This window comes from Cololabis saira, chromosome 13 (assembly GCF_033807715.1).
Source record: "Cololabis saira isolate AMF1-May2022 chromosome 13, fColSai1.1, whole genome shotgun sequence".
Classification (NCBI taxonomy): domain Eukaryota; kingdom Metazoa; phylum Chordata; class Actinopteri; order Beloniformes; family Belonidae; genus Cololabis; species Cololabis saira.
In genome coordinates this window covers 5497430-5514234 of record NC_084599.1, presented here as the reverse complement: position 1 = coordinate 5514234, position 16805 = coordinate 5497430, and the positions used below count along the sequence as shown (strand labels likewise).

The 16805-nt window shown below is 43.1% G+C and overlaps 1 protein-coding gene across 12 annotated transcripts in view; it reads left to right on the top strand.

The window, feature by feature from the left end:
• The window catches only part of LOC133458001 (epidermal growth factor receptor substrate 15-like 1), a 76773-nt gene extending 59976 nt beyond the window's left edge, over positions 1-16797 (top strand). For 9 of the 12 annotated variants that reach the window (XM_061737446.1, XM_061737444.1, XM_061737442.1 and 6 more), the window contains one exon: positions 13177-16797. In XM_061737446.1, coding sequence (XP_061593430.1) covers positions 13177-13323 — 147 coding nt within the window. In that variant the 3' untranslated portion in view covers positions 13324-16797. Of the gene's footprint in view, positions 1-6415; positions 6433-13176 lie in introns of all 12 variants that reach the window. The other 3 variants (XM_061737443.1, XM_061737447.1, XM_061737448.1) reach the window with 3 other exon arrangements.
• The last annotated feature ends 8 nt before the right edge of the window (positions 16798-16805 follow it).

Sequence of the window (16805 nt, the reverse complement as noted above, 5' to 3'; positions counted from 1 at the left end):
GGTAGTTCCAGAAACAGGGGTTTATTTAACAAAAAACAAAAGTGCTGCTGAGCAGGATTGAAAAAACACATGAGCATAAACGTGGTAATACGAAGACCTGAAACATGGATGGGAGGAACAGTGCAGACCAGCAGGGAGCAGGGGAAACACAAGATATACAGTGAGGACTTGATGAGACACAGGTGCAGACAATCAGGACAGACGGGGACAAGGGAAGTGAAGACATAACTGAAACACAAGGACACGGGGCTTCAAAATAAAACAGGAACCTAAATACAAAAACCGTGAGAAAACCCAGAGCCGTGAGAAAAACGTGACAAGCAGATGTTTCCTTCGGCATGAGTGACTTCAGCAGATGTTTCCTCAGAGTCTTTTACGGTTGTGGAGGAATTGTACTCCTTTATTCTTTCCAATGTTGCTTCAGTTTGTAGTGTTTTGGACGTTCCCTTGTTCCCAGCTCTCTGAAGGTGTTCAGAAGAGTTCATGGTGCATTAAGTTAGTGACAGGTGTCCAGGTCCCAGACCAGCACCCCTCCACCACCGTGCTTCACAGGGAGGTGTTTCTGCCTCCAGACATGGTTCTGGACATTAAGACAAACATCTCCAGAGGACTTTGTTCCAGACGTTGCTGGATTGTTCAGATCCAGGTTTGTTAATCTCAGTCGGGCTTCCATGTCCCTTTCAAACGGATGAGGCTTTCTCCTGGAAACTCTTCCAGGCAATGTGCTGGCTCAGTCTTCTTCTTTGTTTCTTAACATGTTCGCTGAAGCCTGGAGGCTCTGACTCGGGGCTCTTTTTTTCCTTTTCTTTTGTACTTATTTAATTTGACTAAAAGCACTTGTGAATAATCCTATAATCATCATTATTGTGGAACCCTTAACTCCACATTGTTGGAAATTGTTTCATAACTTTCTCCAGATTGATGTGCAGCAACAGTTGCTTCACTAAGACTTCACTAAGCTGATGTTTTTCCCTCTTGGCGTTATGTTACCACGCACCTGAACGTTCCAGACCAGCAAACTGCTAAAACATCTGCTTTTCACACTTCACCAAGATGGTTAGCAGAGTCCGGCTTCATTTGCCCTCCTAAATTAGACAGACTGGACACCCCCCCCTGGTCAGATGAATTTTATTTTGTCTCTAAATGCAGAAAACCAAGAAAAGGTTTAAAGGAGGTGGCACTAACTCCTGCTCATGACTGCATCTGTTTCTTACGGAAGAGTATCAGGGCCATGCAGGAGAAAACATATTTTAGAGGGGAAGATTTTATTTACTGTGCACTTCAAGAAAAAAAGTCGAAATGAAAAATACACTTGAAATCGAGTGACTTCGAGATTAATGTTGAAATACAATTTCGAGAAAAAAGTCGAAATGTCGAGAAAAAAGTCGAAATGTCGAGATTAATGTTGAAGTACAATTTCGAGAAAAACTCAAGAAAAAAAAAGCGAAATGTTGAGAAAAAAGTCGAAATGAAAAAAAAATTGAAATGTCAAGATTAATGTTGAAATACAATTTCGATAAAAAAGTCAAAATGTTGAGAAAAAAGTCAAAATTTCGTGAATAAAGTGAAATGTTGAGAAAAAAGGCGAAATTTCGACTTTATTCACAAAATTTTGACTTTATTCTTGAAATTATATTTCAACATTAATCTCGACATTTCGACTTTTTTTTCGAAATTTTGACTTTTTTCTCGAAGTGCACAATAAAAAAAAAAATCTTCCCCTCTCAAATATTTTTTCTCCTGCATGACCCTAATACTCTTCCGTAGTCTCTGAAGTTGGGTCTTCCTCAAAACTTTAAAACAGTGACCAAACGGTGTTCCCCACCAGTTCCTTCAGGTTTGCAGCTGGAATCTGTTTCTGCATCTTCTAAACATCGACACAACACCTTTAACTCTGATTAGCGGTTATTCCAGACACACTTCTCTCAGCGACTGCTCCTTCTGGTCAGACGTGTTTATTAGTCAGCGACTCAGCGTGGAGGAACGTTTCGGTGCATTCTGGCAGCACTACACCTTTGGGTGCCCCTGCATGATCTAGCGGTGCTTCCGCTGTGTTTCACGTGTCCCTGTTGTCCGTGGCTCAGTGTGTGCTGTTTCTTCTGTTCTGCATGTGTTTGTGTCGTGAAGTTCCTGTGTTTGGGTCCCTGTCCCCCCTCTGACGCAGCCATCCATCTCCCTTCTCAACTCATCTCAGCTTCACTGCAAAAACTCCAAATCTTAACAAGAATATTTGTCTTATTTCTAGTTAAAATGTCTCATTTTTAGTCAAAAAAAAAACTCATTACACTTAAAACAAGACTCATCACTGGAAAAAACAACAATTTTCACCTGTTTCAAGTAGATTTTCACTTAAAATAAGTAGAAAAATCTGCCAGTGGAACAAGATTTTTTTGCTTGTAATAAGAAGATAAATCTTGTTCCACTGGCAGATTTTTCTACTTATTTCAAGTGAAAAATTTACTTGAAACAGGTGAAAATGGTCAAATAACGAGTTATTTTTCTGGTAATGACTCTTGTTTTAAGTGTAATGATATTTTTTGACTAAAGATGAGACATTTTAACTAGAAATAAGACAATTATTCCTGGTAAGATTTAGAGTTTTTGCAGTGTTTGTTTAGGAAGCTTTAGAAACAAGGCAGCGGGCCAGAGCGCTGGACACCAGGAGGATAAAGACAGATAAAAACAGTAGACTTTGTCAAGAAAAACAGAAAACCGTTAAAAAGTTCAACTGTGGGAGTTAGGCACCAAATATAATATATTACATTTTCATATTTAAAATTTTTCAAGTAACAAAATAACATATTTGAACCATTTTTCAGACAATAAAATAACATTTGAACCATTTTTCAGACAATAAAATAACATGTTTTGTTGATGAGAAAATATGTTTCTCTATTTTTCTTATTTTTGTGAGGGGGGATATATATTGTTTGTCGGCACTACCTTGTTCTCTATAGCTGATAGAACCTGAATTACTCCTATGTGGGATCAATAAAGTTCTTATTTTTGCCGTCTAAGAAAATTAAATATATTATATTTGTTTCCCAAGTATATTAGTGCGTGTGTGAATGAATAAATGGGACGTAAAACGTACATTTCTTTGTAGAAAGGAGCTTTATGAAAATAAGTCCATTTACTTGTATTAGTTTACAGCGCAGTCTTGAACATCCAATATGGCGGCGACGTTGACGTATCGCAGCAGTGGGCAAGAACACTCGATGTGGTGTCTACGTATATATGTCTATGGTTTCACATCACCAGGACCCTCCCAACCCAGACTTGTAGCTGCTGCTTCCGGTCAACTGCTCAGTGTCCTGATGAATCTCCACCTCAGGCCTCCACCTGCCACAACCACCGACCCCTTCAGGGCCACGTTTGTACCACTCCGTCGCTGCATCACTGACCAAGGCCTGGAACAATCATTCCCAGAGAGAGGAGCTGAAGATCTCCAGAACTGGGCCTCAGTCAAACATGTTCAGCATTGGTCCCCGCCCACTGACAGGCGGTCCCCAGCTATCGTCTCAGCTCCTGGTACCCCCCAGATCTGCCAGATAACGGCGTGTAGACCTGACGGCCCGGTTCTATACTCAGTGATGTGCCAGCTCAGACGTCCTGGTGCCGAAGGCTGTTAGGATCCTCCCTGAACTGGAACCTGTTCTGGGTATGGGTCTCTGTAAAGCGTCTAGAGACAACTCTGTTGTATTAGACGCTATATAAATAAAATTGAATTGAATTGAATTGAATTGAACCTGCTGGTTCCTGTGGACAACCTTTCACTAAAGTCCAGCAGCATCGGCCCTGGTCTGACTCCCTGACCACCGACCACACACCTCCAGGTTCTTGTCAGGGACACTCCCACGTGACACGTCTCAGGAGGACGGTCCCAGCCCTCTCAAATCACCACCACCTCTTTAGTTCAGGGGTCTCAGTCCACCTGCCGAGTCCTTCAAGTCCACGGTGCTTACGGACAGATCCGTTTCTGTCAACTCTGCCCGCAAACACATATTTGTGGAGCTTTTCCACTAGCACCTACTCAGCACGACTCGCCTCGGTTTGATTCTTTCCCACTAGGGGTCTAACGTGTCGAATAGATACTTTTCTGTAACTATTCTGACGAGGTTCTACAGGACTGTCTTAGTCCAAAGTCAAAGTTCTTTATTTTCTGTAATGCAATTAAAAAAAACAAAAATGTCATACATTCAGGATTCATTACAAATCAACTGAAATATTGCAAGCCTTTTATTATTTTAATATTGCTGATTATAGCTTACAGTTTAAGATTAAAGGAGCCATCTGTAAGAAATGTCCAAAACTGGTACTGCAGTCACTTTCAAAATATTGTTGAGCGGCGTGTACCCTCCCCCTCCTCCCCCCGACCAGAGGTTGCCAGGTAGGCTGCAGAATGCAGCAGGAACGTAGGCTGCCATGGCTGCAATAATTAGAGCCGAGCTGGCAACCCGGATGCTGAAACAATACTGACTTGGTGATTGGGAGATAGGTGGAGGGTGGAGCTTCAGAAACAATACTGACTTGGTGATTGGGAGATAGGTGGAGGGTGGAGCTTCAGAAACAATACTGACTTGGTGATTGGGAGATAGGTGGAGGGTGGAGCTTCAGAAACAATACTGACTTGGTGATTGGGAGATAGGTGGAGGGTGGAGCTTCAGAAACAATACTGACTTGGTGATTGGGAGATAGGTGGAGGGTGGAGCTTCAGAAACAATACTGACTTGGTGATTGGGAGATAGGTGGAGGGTGGAGCTTCAGAAACAATACTGACTTGGTGATTGGGAGATAGGTGGAGGGTGGAGCTTCAGAAACAATACTGACTTGGTGATTGGGAGATAGGTGGAGGGTGGAGCTTCAGAAACAATACTGACTTGGTGATTGGGAGATAGGTGGAGGGTGGAGCTTCAGAAACAATACTGACTTGGTGATTGGGAGATAGGTGGAGGATGGAGCTTCAGAAACAATACTGACTTGGTGATTGGGAGATAGGTGGAGGGTGGAGCTTCAGAAACAATACTGACTTGGTGATTAGGAGATAGGTGGAGGGTGGAGCTTCAGACCAAAACAAAAAATGACAACATAAACATCAGTTGAGGGCTGCAACTCCTCTTTTTAAACTGGAATATCTTGGCTTGAGTGCTGTTGTCAGTGACATAAGTATTTGAAATGAACATGATTTTTAAATGTCTGTTGACATATCGGGGTCATTTTATGATTCGTTTTATTATTGCTCTTACATACAGCTCCTTTAAGTTTCCCAGAATATTCTAATTTTTTGAGATAGGATATTTGAGTTTTCTTAAGCTGTAAACCATGATCAGCAATATTAAAATAATAAAAGGCTTGCAATATTTCAGTTGATTTGTAATGAATCCAGAATGTAAGACATTTTAGTTTTTGTAATTGCATTACAGAAAATCACAATATTCAAATTTTCTGAGACAGTCCTGTAAGTAGCTGAGTCGGCTGTATCTGACATCATCACACTACAGGACACTGATTGGTCGGGGGGTTGGAGTCAGACGTCTGAGTCAGGAGGAGGAAATCAGAGAAAGAGACTCTGACGGATTCTTGTTCATTTTATTCAACTCTGAGGGTCAGATGTTCATAAACGTGGTGCTGAGGAGAGAATTAAAAAGATCTAGACGGAGATAAGGAACGACCAGATCTACCAGGAGCTCTGTCTCTTCATAGCTGCTCAAACAAAAACAAAAAAGGCGTAGCCGCTTGAAGTTTCTCTCACTCTCATTTTTTAACTTGATATCAAACACAAGCCACAGACCCAGCAGCACATCTATCATCTCCTCCAGGTTCTACATCTTTAGTGTTGTTGTATTCTTCATTTAGATACACAATCAAATACGTCACAGCAGCTTCACTCCAACCTCCTACTTCTGCTCCAGGTGATGAATTGTAGTGGAAAAGAAACCAGGCTGAGCTGAGATGAGTAGAGCTGAGTAGGTGTTGGTGGAAAAGTGCCATTATTTGGCTCTGCTTCAAACTAACTGAAATCCTATTCTGGGCCGATTCTCTCTCTATTTGTGCATGCACTCGTTCTGTCCCTCGTCTGCATGTCTCCGAGTCATGTTCAATCAAGTGCTCGTGCTTCATTTGTCCGTGCGGCCTGTTGGAAGGGATTCCCTGCCAGTCAGCTTCTCCTCAGTCCTCCAGTCTCACTTCAGCACCAACTCTCAACCATCCCTCCTCACATTGGCTGACACTCACTAGCTGCTAGTGAGTAACCTAAAACAGATTGTTAACACGTGAATGTTCAGAGGACTGCGCAGAAGCTCTGCAGCTTCCCCTTCACAGTGTCTGTGGTGGAAACTAGTTCAGTTTATTTGAGTGGAGTCATTTCAGCTTTTTAACATCTCTCTTCCTTAATCCCCCCCCCCCCGTCTGACAGGACCTGATAAAGTGAAGGTAAGAGACTAGACACTCAAAAAGTACAATAACATCACACATAAAACCTGCTCAGCTATGTTTGTGCTTGTTCATTAAGAGCCTGTGTTTCAGACGTACCGCGCTCACACTTCCTAGAGCAGGGGTCTTCAACTAGATTATTCAGGGGCCACATCTGCAAAAGGACTGCATGGAGGGGGCCGCACTGCGTGCGCGCACAAAGCGCGTAGGTGGAAAATTTGGGGGGTTTCAAAATGTATTTTGCACTCAAAGACAAAGATTTATGTATATATAATACATTTGTGCTCAGGAATGAGCAGGAGAATATATGTGTCTAGTTTACATATGAATTATGTATTAATTGTCTCCAGATTTAGTCATTGTGAATGTTGAATATAATATTCAGATAAAGAAATATTATTTTAAATGCAAGTTCATTTTGAAACCATGCATTGTGCAAACTTAATGAAGTTGATATAAACTTACTTTTAATAAAACACGCCATAATGACAAAGCTCCACTTTCCACCAAGATTTCCTTATTTGAATATTATATTAAGCATTGAGCACAAGCATTTCAGTAAATAGTAGCCAGTTTGATGTTATAAATAAGGAACCAAAATATTAACCATAAGCTCCTTTATTTATGACACATCTGTGCTTTATATCAGCAAAACAAAACAATCACATGAAATTATAGGAGGCTTAGAAGTTCATCTGAAATGCAAAGTCCTCATTTAGAGATTCAAATGAAAAACATTTCAGGCCAATTCTAGAAGCTAATGATGTAAACAAGTCCTCTATAAACGGAGGTTAATAACAAATAATGTGACAAACATTATCACTGTGCAAAACTGGCAAAAAATCAGAAGTAGTAAAAAACATCTCCAACAGAGATTAACATGAACAAACACTGTCCAATGAATCATTAACCAACTGAAAAGGCTACCAAGCATCTGAAACTTTTATTAATTAACAAAATGCGATAGGAAAACCATGTTATTTTCGCTTTCCGGGCCGCCGACCGGAAGTGACGTCCAATCGATTGGGACAACACTACTTTCCCCCCCCTTTTTTGAAATATGACCAGGGGCCACATAAAAGCTCCTGGCGGGCCGCCAGTGGCCCGCGGGCTGCCAGTTGAATATCCCTGTCCTAGACCGTAGAGGAAGAACTGGACTGAACTGTGATGTCACCTGCAGGGTTTTTTAGGAGGCTTTTTGCACGGCTTCCAAATCGTGGTTAATGTAAGAGGTGGAGTGAGCCGGTGTGGAAACACACCCACCTAAGTTATCCACCTGGGCCTGGCTGGCTCATGCTTTATTCACGGCTACGACACTCAGTACTGCTGCCTCTCTGATCACATCTGATCACATCTGTCCTTCCACCCTCACATCTGTCGTTGCTGCTGGAAACCAGTGCTGCCAGAGCTGAGACGAGGGCCGGTCGACCTCCGAATGAGCACCAGCCGGGCCGGCTGAACACTCAGCTGATTGGCCGAGGCGTTGGAGTCAGTCTGAGGCCCCGTTTACACGGAGCAAAAACGGTGGCGTTTTCATGCGTTTTGGCCGTGGGTTTACACGAAAAACGAAGCTCAAAGTCACCAAAAAAACAATAATTTCTGAAAACTCCGGCCAAAGTGGAGATTTGTAAAAACTCCGTTTTCAAGTTTGATTGTAAACGGAGGGAAACTAATGGACATTTAGGCTTCAGAACGTCACATTATGCCACAGAAACGTCACCACACTGCAAAAACTCAAAATGTTAACAAGAATATTTGTCTTATTTCTAGTTAAAATGTTTTTTTTTTTAGTCAAAAAAAATCTCATTACACTTAAAACTTAAAAGACTCATCACTGGAAAAAAGTGAAAATTTACTTGAAACAGGTGAAAATTGTCAAATAACAAGTTATTTATCTGGTGATGACTCTTGTTTTAAGTGTAGTGAGATTTTCTGACTAAAAATGAGACATTTTAACAAGAAATAAAGACAAATATTCCTGGTAAGATTTGAGTTTTTGCAGTGTTGCCCAGTCATGTATATTTTCTTGTATTTTACCTGTTTTATATTCTAAAGTCACACTTAAAAGTAATTCCACTTCTCTGTCACTCCAAACGAAAGACTCGTTCATCTTGGAAGTAACTGGATCATTTGTTGATGTTTTTTTCCAGGATTCTGATTGGCTAGCATGACTTTATCTTCTCGTTACACTGCCCCCTGTAGGTCTGGCTGCTCATAGCACCTTAACAGTATTTATGCAGGTTCCTGTAAATTATGGTATTTTTAAAAACGTAGAGGGGGAAATATCCGTTTTTGTAAATACCCGGCTATGTGGAAACGTGGCCTGAAAGTGTGAAGGCCAACGTGGAGGGCTGGTCTGCTGCAGTAGCTGCAGGAGCTGCAGGAGCTGCTGGTCCTGCCGGTCCAGCTGTTGCCACGACAACAGCTCAGCTGGGCCATGAAAAAACCTGAGCAGTCAGGGCCACCAGTCTGGTCTGGTCTGTGTCACACATGCCTCCACGTACCTTCAGATCGCAGGAACCTTGTGCTGGTTCCTGTGTACCCATCGTTGGGAGTTATGTTGCAGGAGCTACAACTGATGGAGGTTTACAAGCTGCACCAAGCTGCACCAGGCTACACCTGGTGGTCATCAGAATCAGAATCAAACGGTAAAGTAAATAAGCAAATGTAGTAAATAAACAAATATAGGCACTTATTAACATATATACCAAAGAAAACTGAAAGGTGCAGCAGTATGAGGTAGAAAAATGACAGCTCTAAATAAAATAGCATATGTACAATTATTATTTTTTTTTTTAAGTGAAAGGTGCAGCAGAATGAGGCAGACATGATTGTTGCTGGATGGTGCATTGTTACAGCATGTGATAGTTATTATAATTACTGCTATTATTGTTATTGCACGGTGATTAGTTTCCCTGAGACTCTATTCATTGGGAGAGTTTGTCAGAGCAACAGCTTGGGGGAAGAAATCACATCACAACAGCCACTGCTTTCAATTGTTTTGATCATTATTCTTCTGGGTCTCAAACACACCAAACTTGGCGCATCAGCTGGGAAGTATGTGCATTATCCTTGTGGCATTTACCTTTACTGATATTCAGTGTGGGTTTTGTAGCATCCGACACACTCTTCAACATGTCCAGACTATTTCCTCTCTACAAGGGGGGGATAATGCTTTTTCATAACAAAATGCTTAAATGACTGTTGTTGGGGCTTGGAACCCTCCGCACAGGATGAGCCGTTAGCGGCGGGGGGTAAAGCACGGTGACACACAGAGGAAGGAAACTCCACCGCTGGTTTTTAGAGCTCTGAGCTTTCTTTCATTGGAAGATCAGTGTATTTTACAAGGCTGCTCAGTAATGGCAGGACGGTGGACAGCAGGCTTTACAGCAGCGGGTTTGTCCTCTCTACCTGGCCGAATTAGGGCCCTAAGCAACATGTTATTTGGAGGCCCCCCGCCCCACACCCTCACACCTCACCCCTACTCTTCCCCCTCACCTACATCCCAAATGTATCATTGGTACAAAATGACCGTATAACACACCATTTAACTTGACAACCTTTATCAATAAGAACAAATGTACGGTATGTATAGATTAAGTAGTTTGACTGTATGGGTAAAAAAAAACATGAAATAAATAAATAAATAAATATTAATATAAAACTGAAATAAAAAAATCTGAGTCACAAATAGCGATCAATTACCCATCAAAAGAAAGTTACCGGTACTTCCACCACCTCAAAACCACAAAACCACCTCAAAAAGCCTCAAAGCAGGTCTAGCAGGTCTGAAATCAGAACTAAACGCACGTTCATCTCCTTAAAAATAGTCAAACTTCTTAACAACATAAATTGATATAAAACTGTAGCCAATATGTTATATATTGACTGAAAATTCTAGCTTATATACGACCAACTGGTCATGTGACCACTCTTTTTCAGCAGAGATGAATGCAGAGGGCGTTAACAAGGTGTTCAATAAATGTTCATCAGGACCGCTGGAAAAACACAATCCTCCTTCTATACAGAGATTCCTATCTGATGAGTGGCAGCTCAGGTGTTTCTGCTACAACGTTTTATTTCAATAAAATCCCCACCTTCAAGTGAAGCACGAGTTTCCTCGTGTTTTGCCTTTTTTTCATCTCTTGCTCCTGATTCGTGATAAAATCTCAGCTTCTGCAGTTCTGCAAGAGCCTGTCTGCAGGCGCAGCCTCTGATTGGTCAGATGTCTAGTGCTGCCAATCATTGCCCGGTCAGATTACAGGTCTCTTTTCCCTCCTCCACCTCACAGTAGCGCACATGCATTACCGTGCAAATGCATCCCCTCGCGCAAAATGTGGCCCCCGTTGGAAGATGAGGCCCTACACACAGCGCGTGTTCTGCGTTTAGGGAGGGGCGGCCCTGCCTGGCCGTTTCCGAGTCTGATTGGACCCCCTCCATTACACAGCTCCCATTAACATTCAGTGACGTGGCACCCCACTCTCACACTACAGACATAAATCAGTATTTACAGACTAACATATTTACATACAACATACATGTCGACTAACTGAATCAAATGAATAACAGCAAAGCAAACAAGCAAATAAAGGAGACAAACTGATGAGAATCCCCATCCACGTCCACCCCCTCTACTCTAACTCCATGGTCTGCCCAACCAGAGGACCAGCAGCTTGGGTCGCCCTCATACGTGCACACTGTGAAGCCATACCCAGTGACCACTCAGACAGAGAGATTCCCGAGCTCTTACCAAAGTAATACAGTAATCCCTGGTTTTTTGCGGGGGTTACGTTCCAAAAAGAACCCGTGATAAGTGAAATCCATGAAGTAGCAACCTTTTCTTTTTTTTTTTTTTTTTTACAATTATTATACAAGGCTTCAAATTGCAGAGATCAGCCCCACCACGACCCGAGTAATTGGATTTGAATGGGAGAAAATTAAAAATGATTATGAAAAAAAAAAATACAATAAGTACAGTAGGACAAACTGTGACTGGCGCGTATTTCACTGCTCTGACGATGCTGCTGTATCCTGACTCTGTCTTTTTCTCCTAAAGCCGCGGTGCAGGTGTGTTTTTTCCAGAGAAGAACATAGTTATGGGTCGTTGTTGTTGCTCTTTTTTCTTCTGGGCAAAAAGATTGTTATAAACCGACACCATGGATTATATCTGAGACTGTAATGAACGATTCATCAAAGGTCCCGTTCTTGAGCTGCTGCTGAAGCTCATTGGCCGTTCTCAGCTTGTTGCTAAGCAACCAACGTTATTGACACAGGAAGTGAAGAAGCGGGGAGACTGTTTAGCCAATCAGAATGCAGAACACAATGCACAATGTAAATCCATGAAGCAGCGAGACGTGAGAGGTGAACCGCGTTATAGCCAGGGAGTACTGTATAACAAACCAAAACCTACGCAAAATAGTAAACAGTGTCACACACACAGGTGTTTTCCACGTCAGTGAGGGGCTGGTGACCTGAACCCTCACAACTATGAACTTCAATGATTTAGCAACCTCACAGAAATCAGTCATGTAAAACTGAAATATCAGTGGGCTCAACTCTGAACCCTGGAGAGCCCCCTAAGAAAACTTCAGTAGCTTTCAATCTGTGTTATTTAATTTATTATTCTCCAATCTGATCTTTTATTAGCTAAGCTAACCAATACAGTCATACTCCAGTGCCTTTTTTTGTTATCGCCTCTTTTTTCCCCCCCCGAGTACTGAAAGGTCTGTTGGGGTAAAGTTGCCTGAAACTCCCGGCCCTGGGAAGATGTTTTCCAGTTGTGAATTATTTCTCTCACTGCCGAATGAGTCCAAATCGTTTGGAAATAGTTTTATAACCCTTCCCAGACTGATGGACAGCAACTTCTCTGAGACCACTGCCTATGTCTTTCCTCCCTGGCGCTGTGTTAATGCTCCAGACCAGCTAACTGCTGACATTTCTCATTTTACAGAGATTACCTTTGTTTATCCACAGTTGTCTTCTTCAGTAAATAATGACGCATTGTAACATGTCATGCTTCTGTTGTCCATCTGAGGTTTTGTTTATTTCCAGATGACTTTTCTAGTTCCGATCCAAACGTGAGAATTGAAGGAGGATGCACTTTTCTTTTCTTTTCTTTTCTGTTCCACACAGCTGTGGGTTGGATCTGATTCAGACCAGACACGCCTTTTAGGGGGTGTTCATTCACGCATTCATTTAACTGGCTGGTCTGTAGACCACACTGCAAAAACTCAAAATCTTAACAAGAATATTTGTCTTATTTCTAGTTAAAATGTCTCATTTTAGTCAAACACATCTCATTACACTTAAAACAAGTGTCATTACCAGAAAAATAACTTATTTGACCATTTTCACCTGTTTCAAGTAGATTCTCACTTAAAATAAGTAGAAAAAATCTGTCAGTGGAACAAGATTTTTTTGCTTGTAATGAGAAGATAAATCTTGTTCCACTGGCAGATTTTTCTACTTATTTTAAGTGAAAATTTACTTGAAACAGGTGAAAATTGAAAGTTATTTTTCTGGTAATGACTCTTGTTTTACGTGTAATGAGATTTTTTGACTAAAAAAATAGACATTTTAACTAGAAATAATACAAATTTTCTTGGTAAGATTTGGAGTTTTTGCAGAGCAGGTTCTACTTAACTGGCTGGTTTCTAGACCAGGTAGTATTTCTGGATGGATGGAGTGCGGTGGTGCAGCCGTCATGTCTGACGGAGACCTCTCTGTCTCTGTCTCCTCCCACAGTTCAGTAACGAGGCCCAGCAGCTGGAGTGGGCCAAGCGGGAGAGCGAGCGGGCTGAGCGCGAGCGTCTCAAGAGGCTGCGGCAGCAGGAGCAGGAGGACCTGGAGCTGGCCATCGCCCTCAGCAAGGCCGAGATGTCCAACGCATGACCCGGAGCCGGCGCCGCCTCCCCTGCACCCCCTGAGACTGACATTCACACTGGAGCAGCTCCCACACGGACTACAGACGGTGCAGAACACACTCCTCCACCCAGCGCTGCCCAGGCTGAGCGCTGAGGGCCGGACTCGCAGGGAGGCTCAGCCCTGGACACAACTACAGCAGTATTTCAGTTACCCTCTCTCCTGCAGCCACCGCTTAGGAAGTGGCAACGTTACCAGGACTTCTCCAGAATCTCATCAGGGCCACAGAACAAACAGTTTTCCTTCTTGCTCACGTCACAGTATTCCTGGGGGTGGATGGTTTCTCACGAGGACTCACCCACGTGGACGTGTGCAGCGGTGAAGCTGTGGTTCATCCTCCCTCCTGGTCCACAGTGCACATGCCATCACACACACACCATTACACACACCCAACACACTGACGCTCCACAACCCTCCATGCACACGCTGTGCTAGCTGCTGATCATGTGACCTGAGCAGGCAGGGCCGCTGGCCGGTGTTGAGCAGCCCGGACACGCGTTAGCGTCGCTGCTCCAGAGCTGCACAAGTGAGCACACGGACGCTCGGATTCCCGCAGGGCTCTGATCCGGGGCCATGCTTTCTCAAACTCACCTGTTACACTTAAAGAAGGAAAAAATGCTACATTTGTGAGGCTAAAGCTCAAGTTTAAGTTTATCTAACAAAATTAGGATAGCTAGTAAACAGACATTAGCTTTGTGTAAATGTTGCTGTTATAAATGGTAGCTGAGCTAACACGACTTTAGGGGGAGAAGCCACTGAAGGCAGTAAAAAGTTAAAAAAAAAACTAAATTCCTAATTTCCTAGTCACAAATTTGCAAGAAACAACTCTAAAATGTTTACTTCATACTCTCACAAATAAATGAAGGAAAAAGATGGACATTTGTGTGAGAGAAGTAAAAGTTTCTGACTTCATAAACTTGTACATTTCTGAAAGAAAATGAGGAATTTTAGATTTTATAAACTCAAATCTTTGAGAGGAAACTCTGAATTTTTGACTTTATGAACTAGAAAATATCTGAAAGAAAAAAGAAAACTTAAACTATAAATAAATATAATATTTCAATATTTAAAAACTTGCAAATTTACAAGAAAACATGTTAGGCTGAGAAACCCCAGTGAGGGAAGCCCCGCCCACAGATGCATTATGGGTCACGACAGCTCACGGCAAACCCTTCACACTGTAAATAACACACACATAACACAATAACACACACACACACACACACACACACACACACACACACACACACACCCTGCAGGTCAGACCGGTGACAGAGGAGGAGGGAAGTCATGTGACCATGTGAAGCTCCTGAGCTGCATCTGCTGGTGTTTGGTTTGTTTCTCCCGTTTGTTTTAGTTTCTAAGAGCATCGCTTTGTTTTGAGTTCATCACTCCAGTTGTGTTCAGGCCTGAATGTGAAATGTGCGAGGTGTTTTATTTATGTGCTGATGTTTTTTATGTTTTAGTCCTTGTACTTGAAGTGGTAGATGCTGTGGGGGGGGCGGCGTCATCGCTGCTGCTGCAGAACAAAGTTCCCATGGAAAAGTGACTGACTGGAGCCTGAAGCTACGGAGGAGGATTAGGGCCATGCAGGAGGAAAAATATTTGAGAGGAAGATTTTCTTTTTATTGTGCACTTCAAGAAAAAAGTCGAAATGTCGAGAAAAAAATCGAAATGTCGAGATTAAAGGAGCATGAAGCTCCTTTTAAGAAATGAGACTCTCTAGCGCCACCCTTCACCACGACGGCCGTCGGGGGTACTGCAGCCAACAGTGAAGCCGGCACGGGAGAACGGGGAGAACGTGCATGCAGCGTCATGTGACGTCACATCTGCAGGACAGTGCGGGAAATTTGGCCCGGAATTGCAGCACATTTTCCAGCAACAGCCTGTTCAAGGCAACGGAGAGATACACTAGAGGAATCATTCTTTTGGGTTTGGAACTCTTCATCTGACATTATTACTAGAAAACTTAAAACGTATACACATTTTTTTCATTAATCCTGCCTCAAGTTCCTTTAATGTTGAAATACAATTTCAAGAATGAAGTCAAAATTTCGTGAATAAAATCGAAATTTCGTGAATAAAGTCTAAATTTTGAGAATGAAGTTGAAATACATTTCGACTTTTTTCTCGAAATGTATAATGAAAAAAAAGTCTTCCTCTTCTAAAATCTTATTTTTATTTTTCCCTTGCCTGGCGCTGATTCTCTCCCGTCTGAATCCGACGTCCTGCTGTTGTGACTGATTTCCAACCTGTCCAGACGGAGAGAGGAGGACAGGACGCTGATGTTTTGTCAAACGTCCCTCCAGGACCGAGGAGATCCCTTCTGTTGCTTAAAGGGAGAAATCATTTCCCTTTGGGGAATAATGAGGTGTTATTGAAATGAACTGACTTGAAATGACAACTACTGCTGCCGTGGTGATGGCGTGGAGCTGCTCCATCTCTCTTCCTGCTCCTCCATCATCTTCTGAGTAGCTGTTCTGATGGAACCACATGGAAGCAGGAGCTGGTCCTGAAACTCCATCTCCTGCTCCTCAGTGACACCACGGGCCTGGCCGGGTCTGGGGATGAGGCCTGGGCTCTGCAGTCAGCTGCTGCTCCGTCACCAGCAGGGACTGACGGCTGAAGGAATACGCATCTACATGGAGCCACCAGGTCTGCATTTAGCAGAAACTAGGGTCTAAACTCCCACCAGGACCCCTCAGATCCACAACTAACATCCTGGACCAGCCAATCACAGACAGGCCACAGGTTCCAGGGAGTTAGAGCTGATCACCCAGGACACATCTGAAGGTTTAGAGCTGGATGCAGATCTTCTTCTATCACACCAACCACCCACAAATGTCTGGGCTTACTCCTGGTCTCCAGCCTGGCAGCTCAGTCTCTCCTCGTCATGTGTCCTCACGTCTCAGTCCACACGTCTGAGTCCAGCCTGGAGCGTCTCCATATGTGTGACCCTGGTGGTTCCCTGGTGGTTCCCTGGTGGTTCCCCGGACCTGCTCCTTCCCAAACCTGTCCATCATGGTGTCTCCAAGCATCAGCTCACTCTTATTCATGCAGCGTGTATTCCAACAGCAGCTGCTCTAGGATCAGTCCAGACCAGAACACGACCCCCAGCAGTTATTACATTACAACGGCAGGTAACTCCAGACTCTCTTCTCCACCTCCCTGCTCGGCACCGTTGACGCGGAGACTCTGGACCTTCTTCATCTCTCCTCCTCACCGTCCCTCCTGCTGCTCTTTCACTTACACTCCTGTATTCTTTCTGCATCACCGGAGCTGCACCAGGGGAGAGATGGAGATGCCGGTCGGACCTCGTCTGTCCACCATCACCTTCACACTGCAAAAACTCCAAATCTTAACAAGAATATTTGTCTTATTTCTAGTCCAAAAAAATCTCATTACACTTAAAACAAGACTCATCACTGGAAAAAACAACAATTTTCACCTCA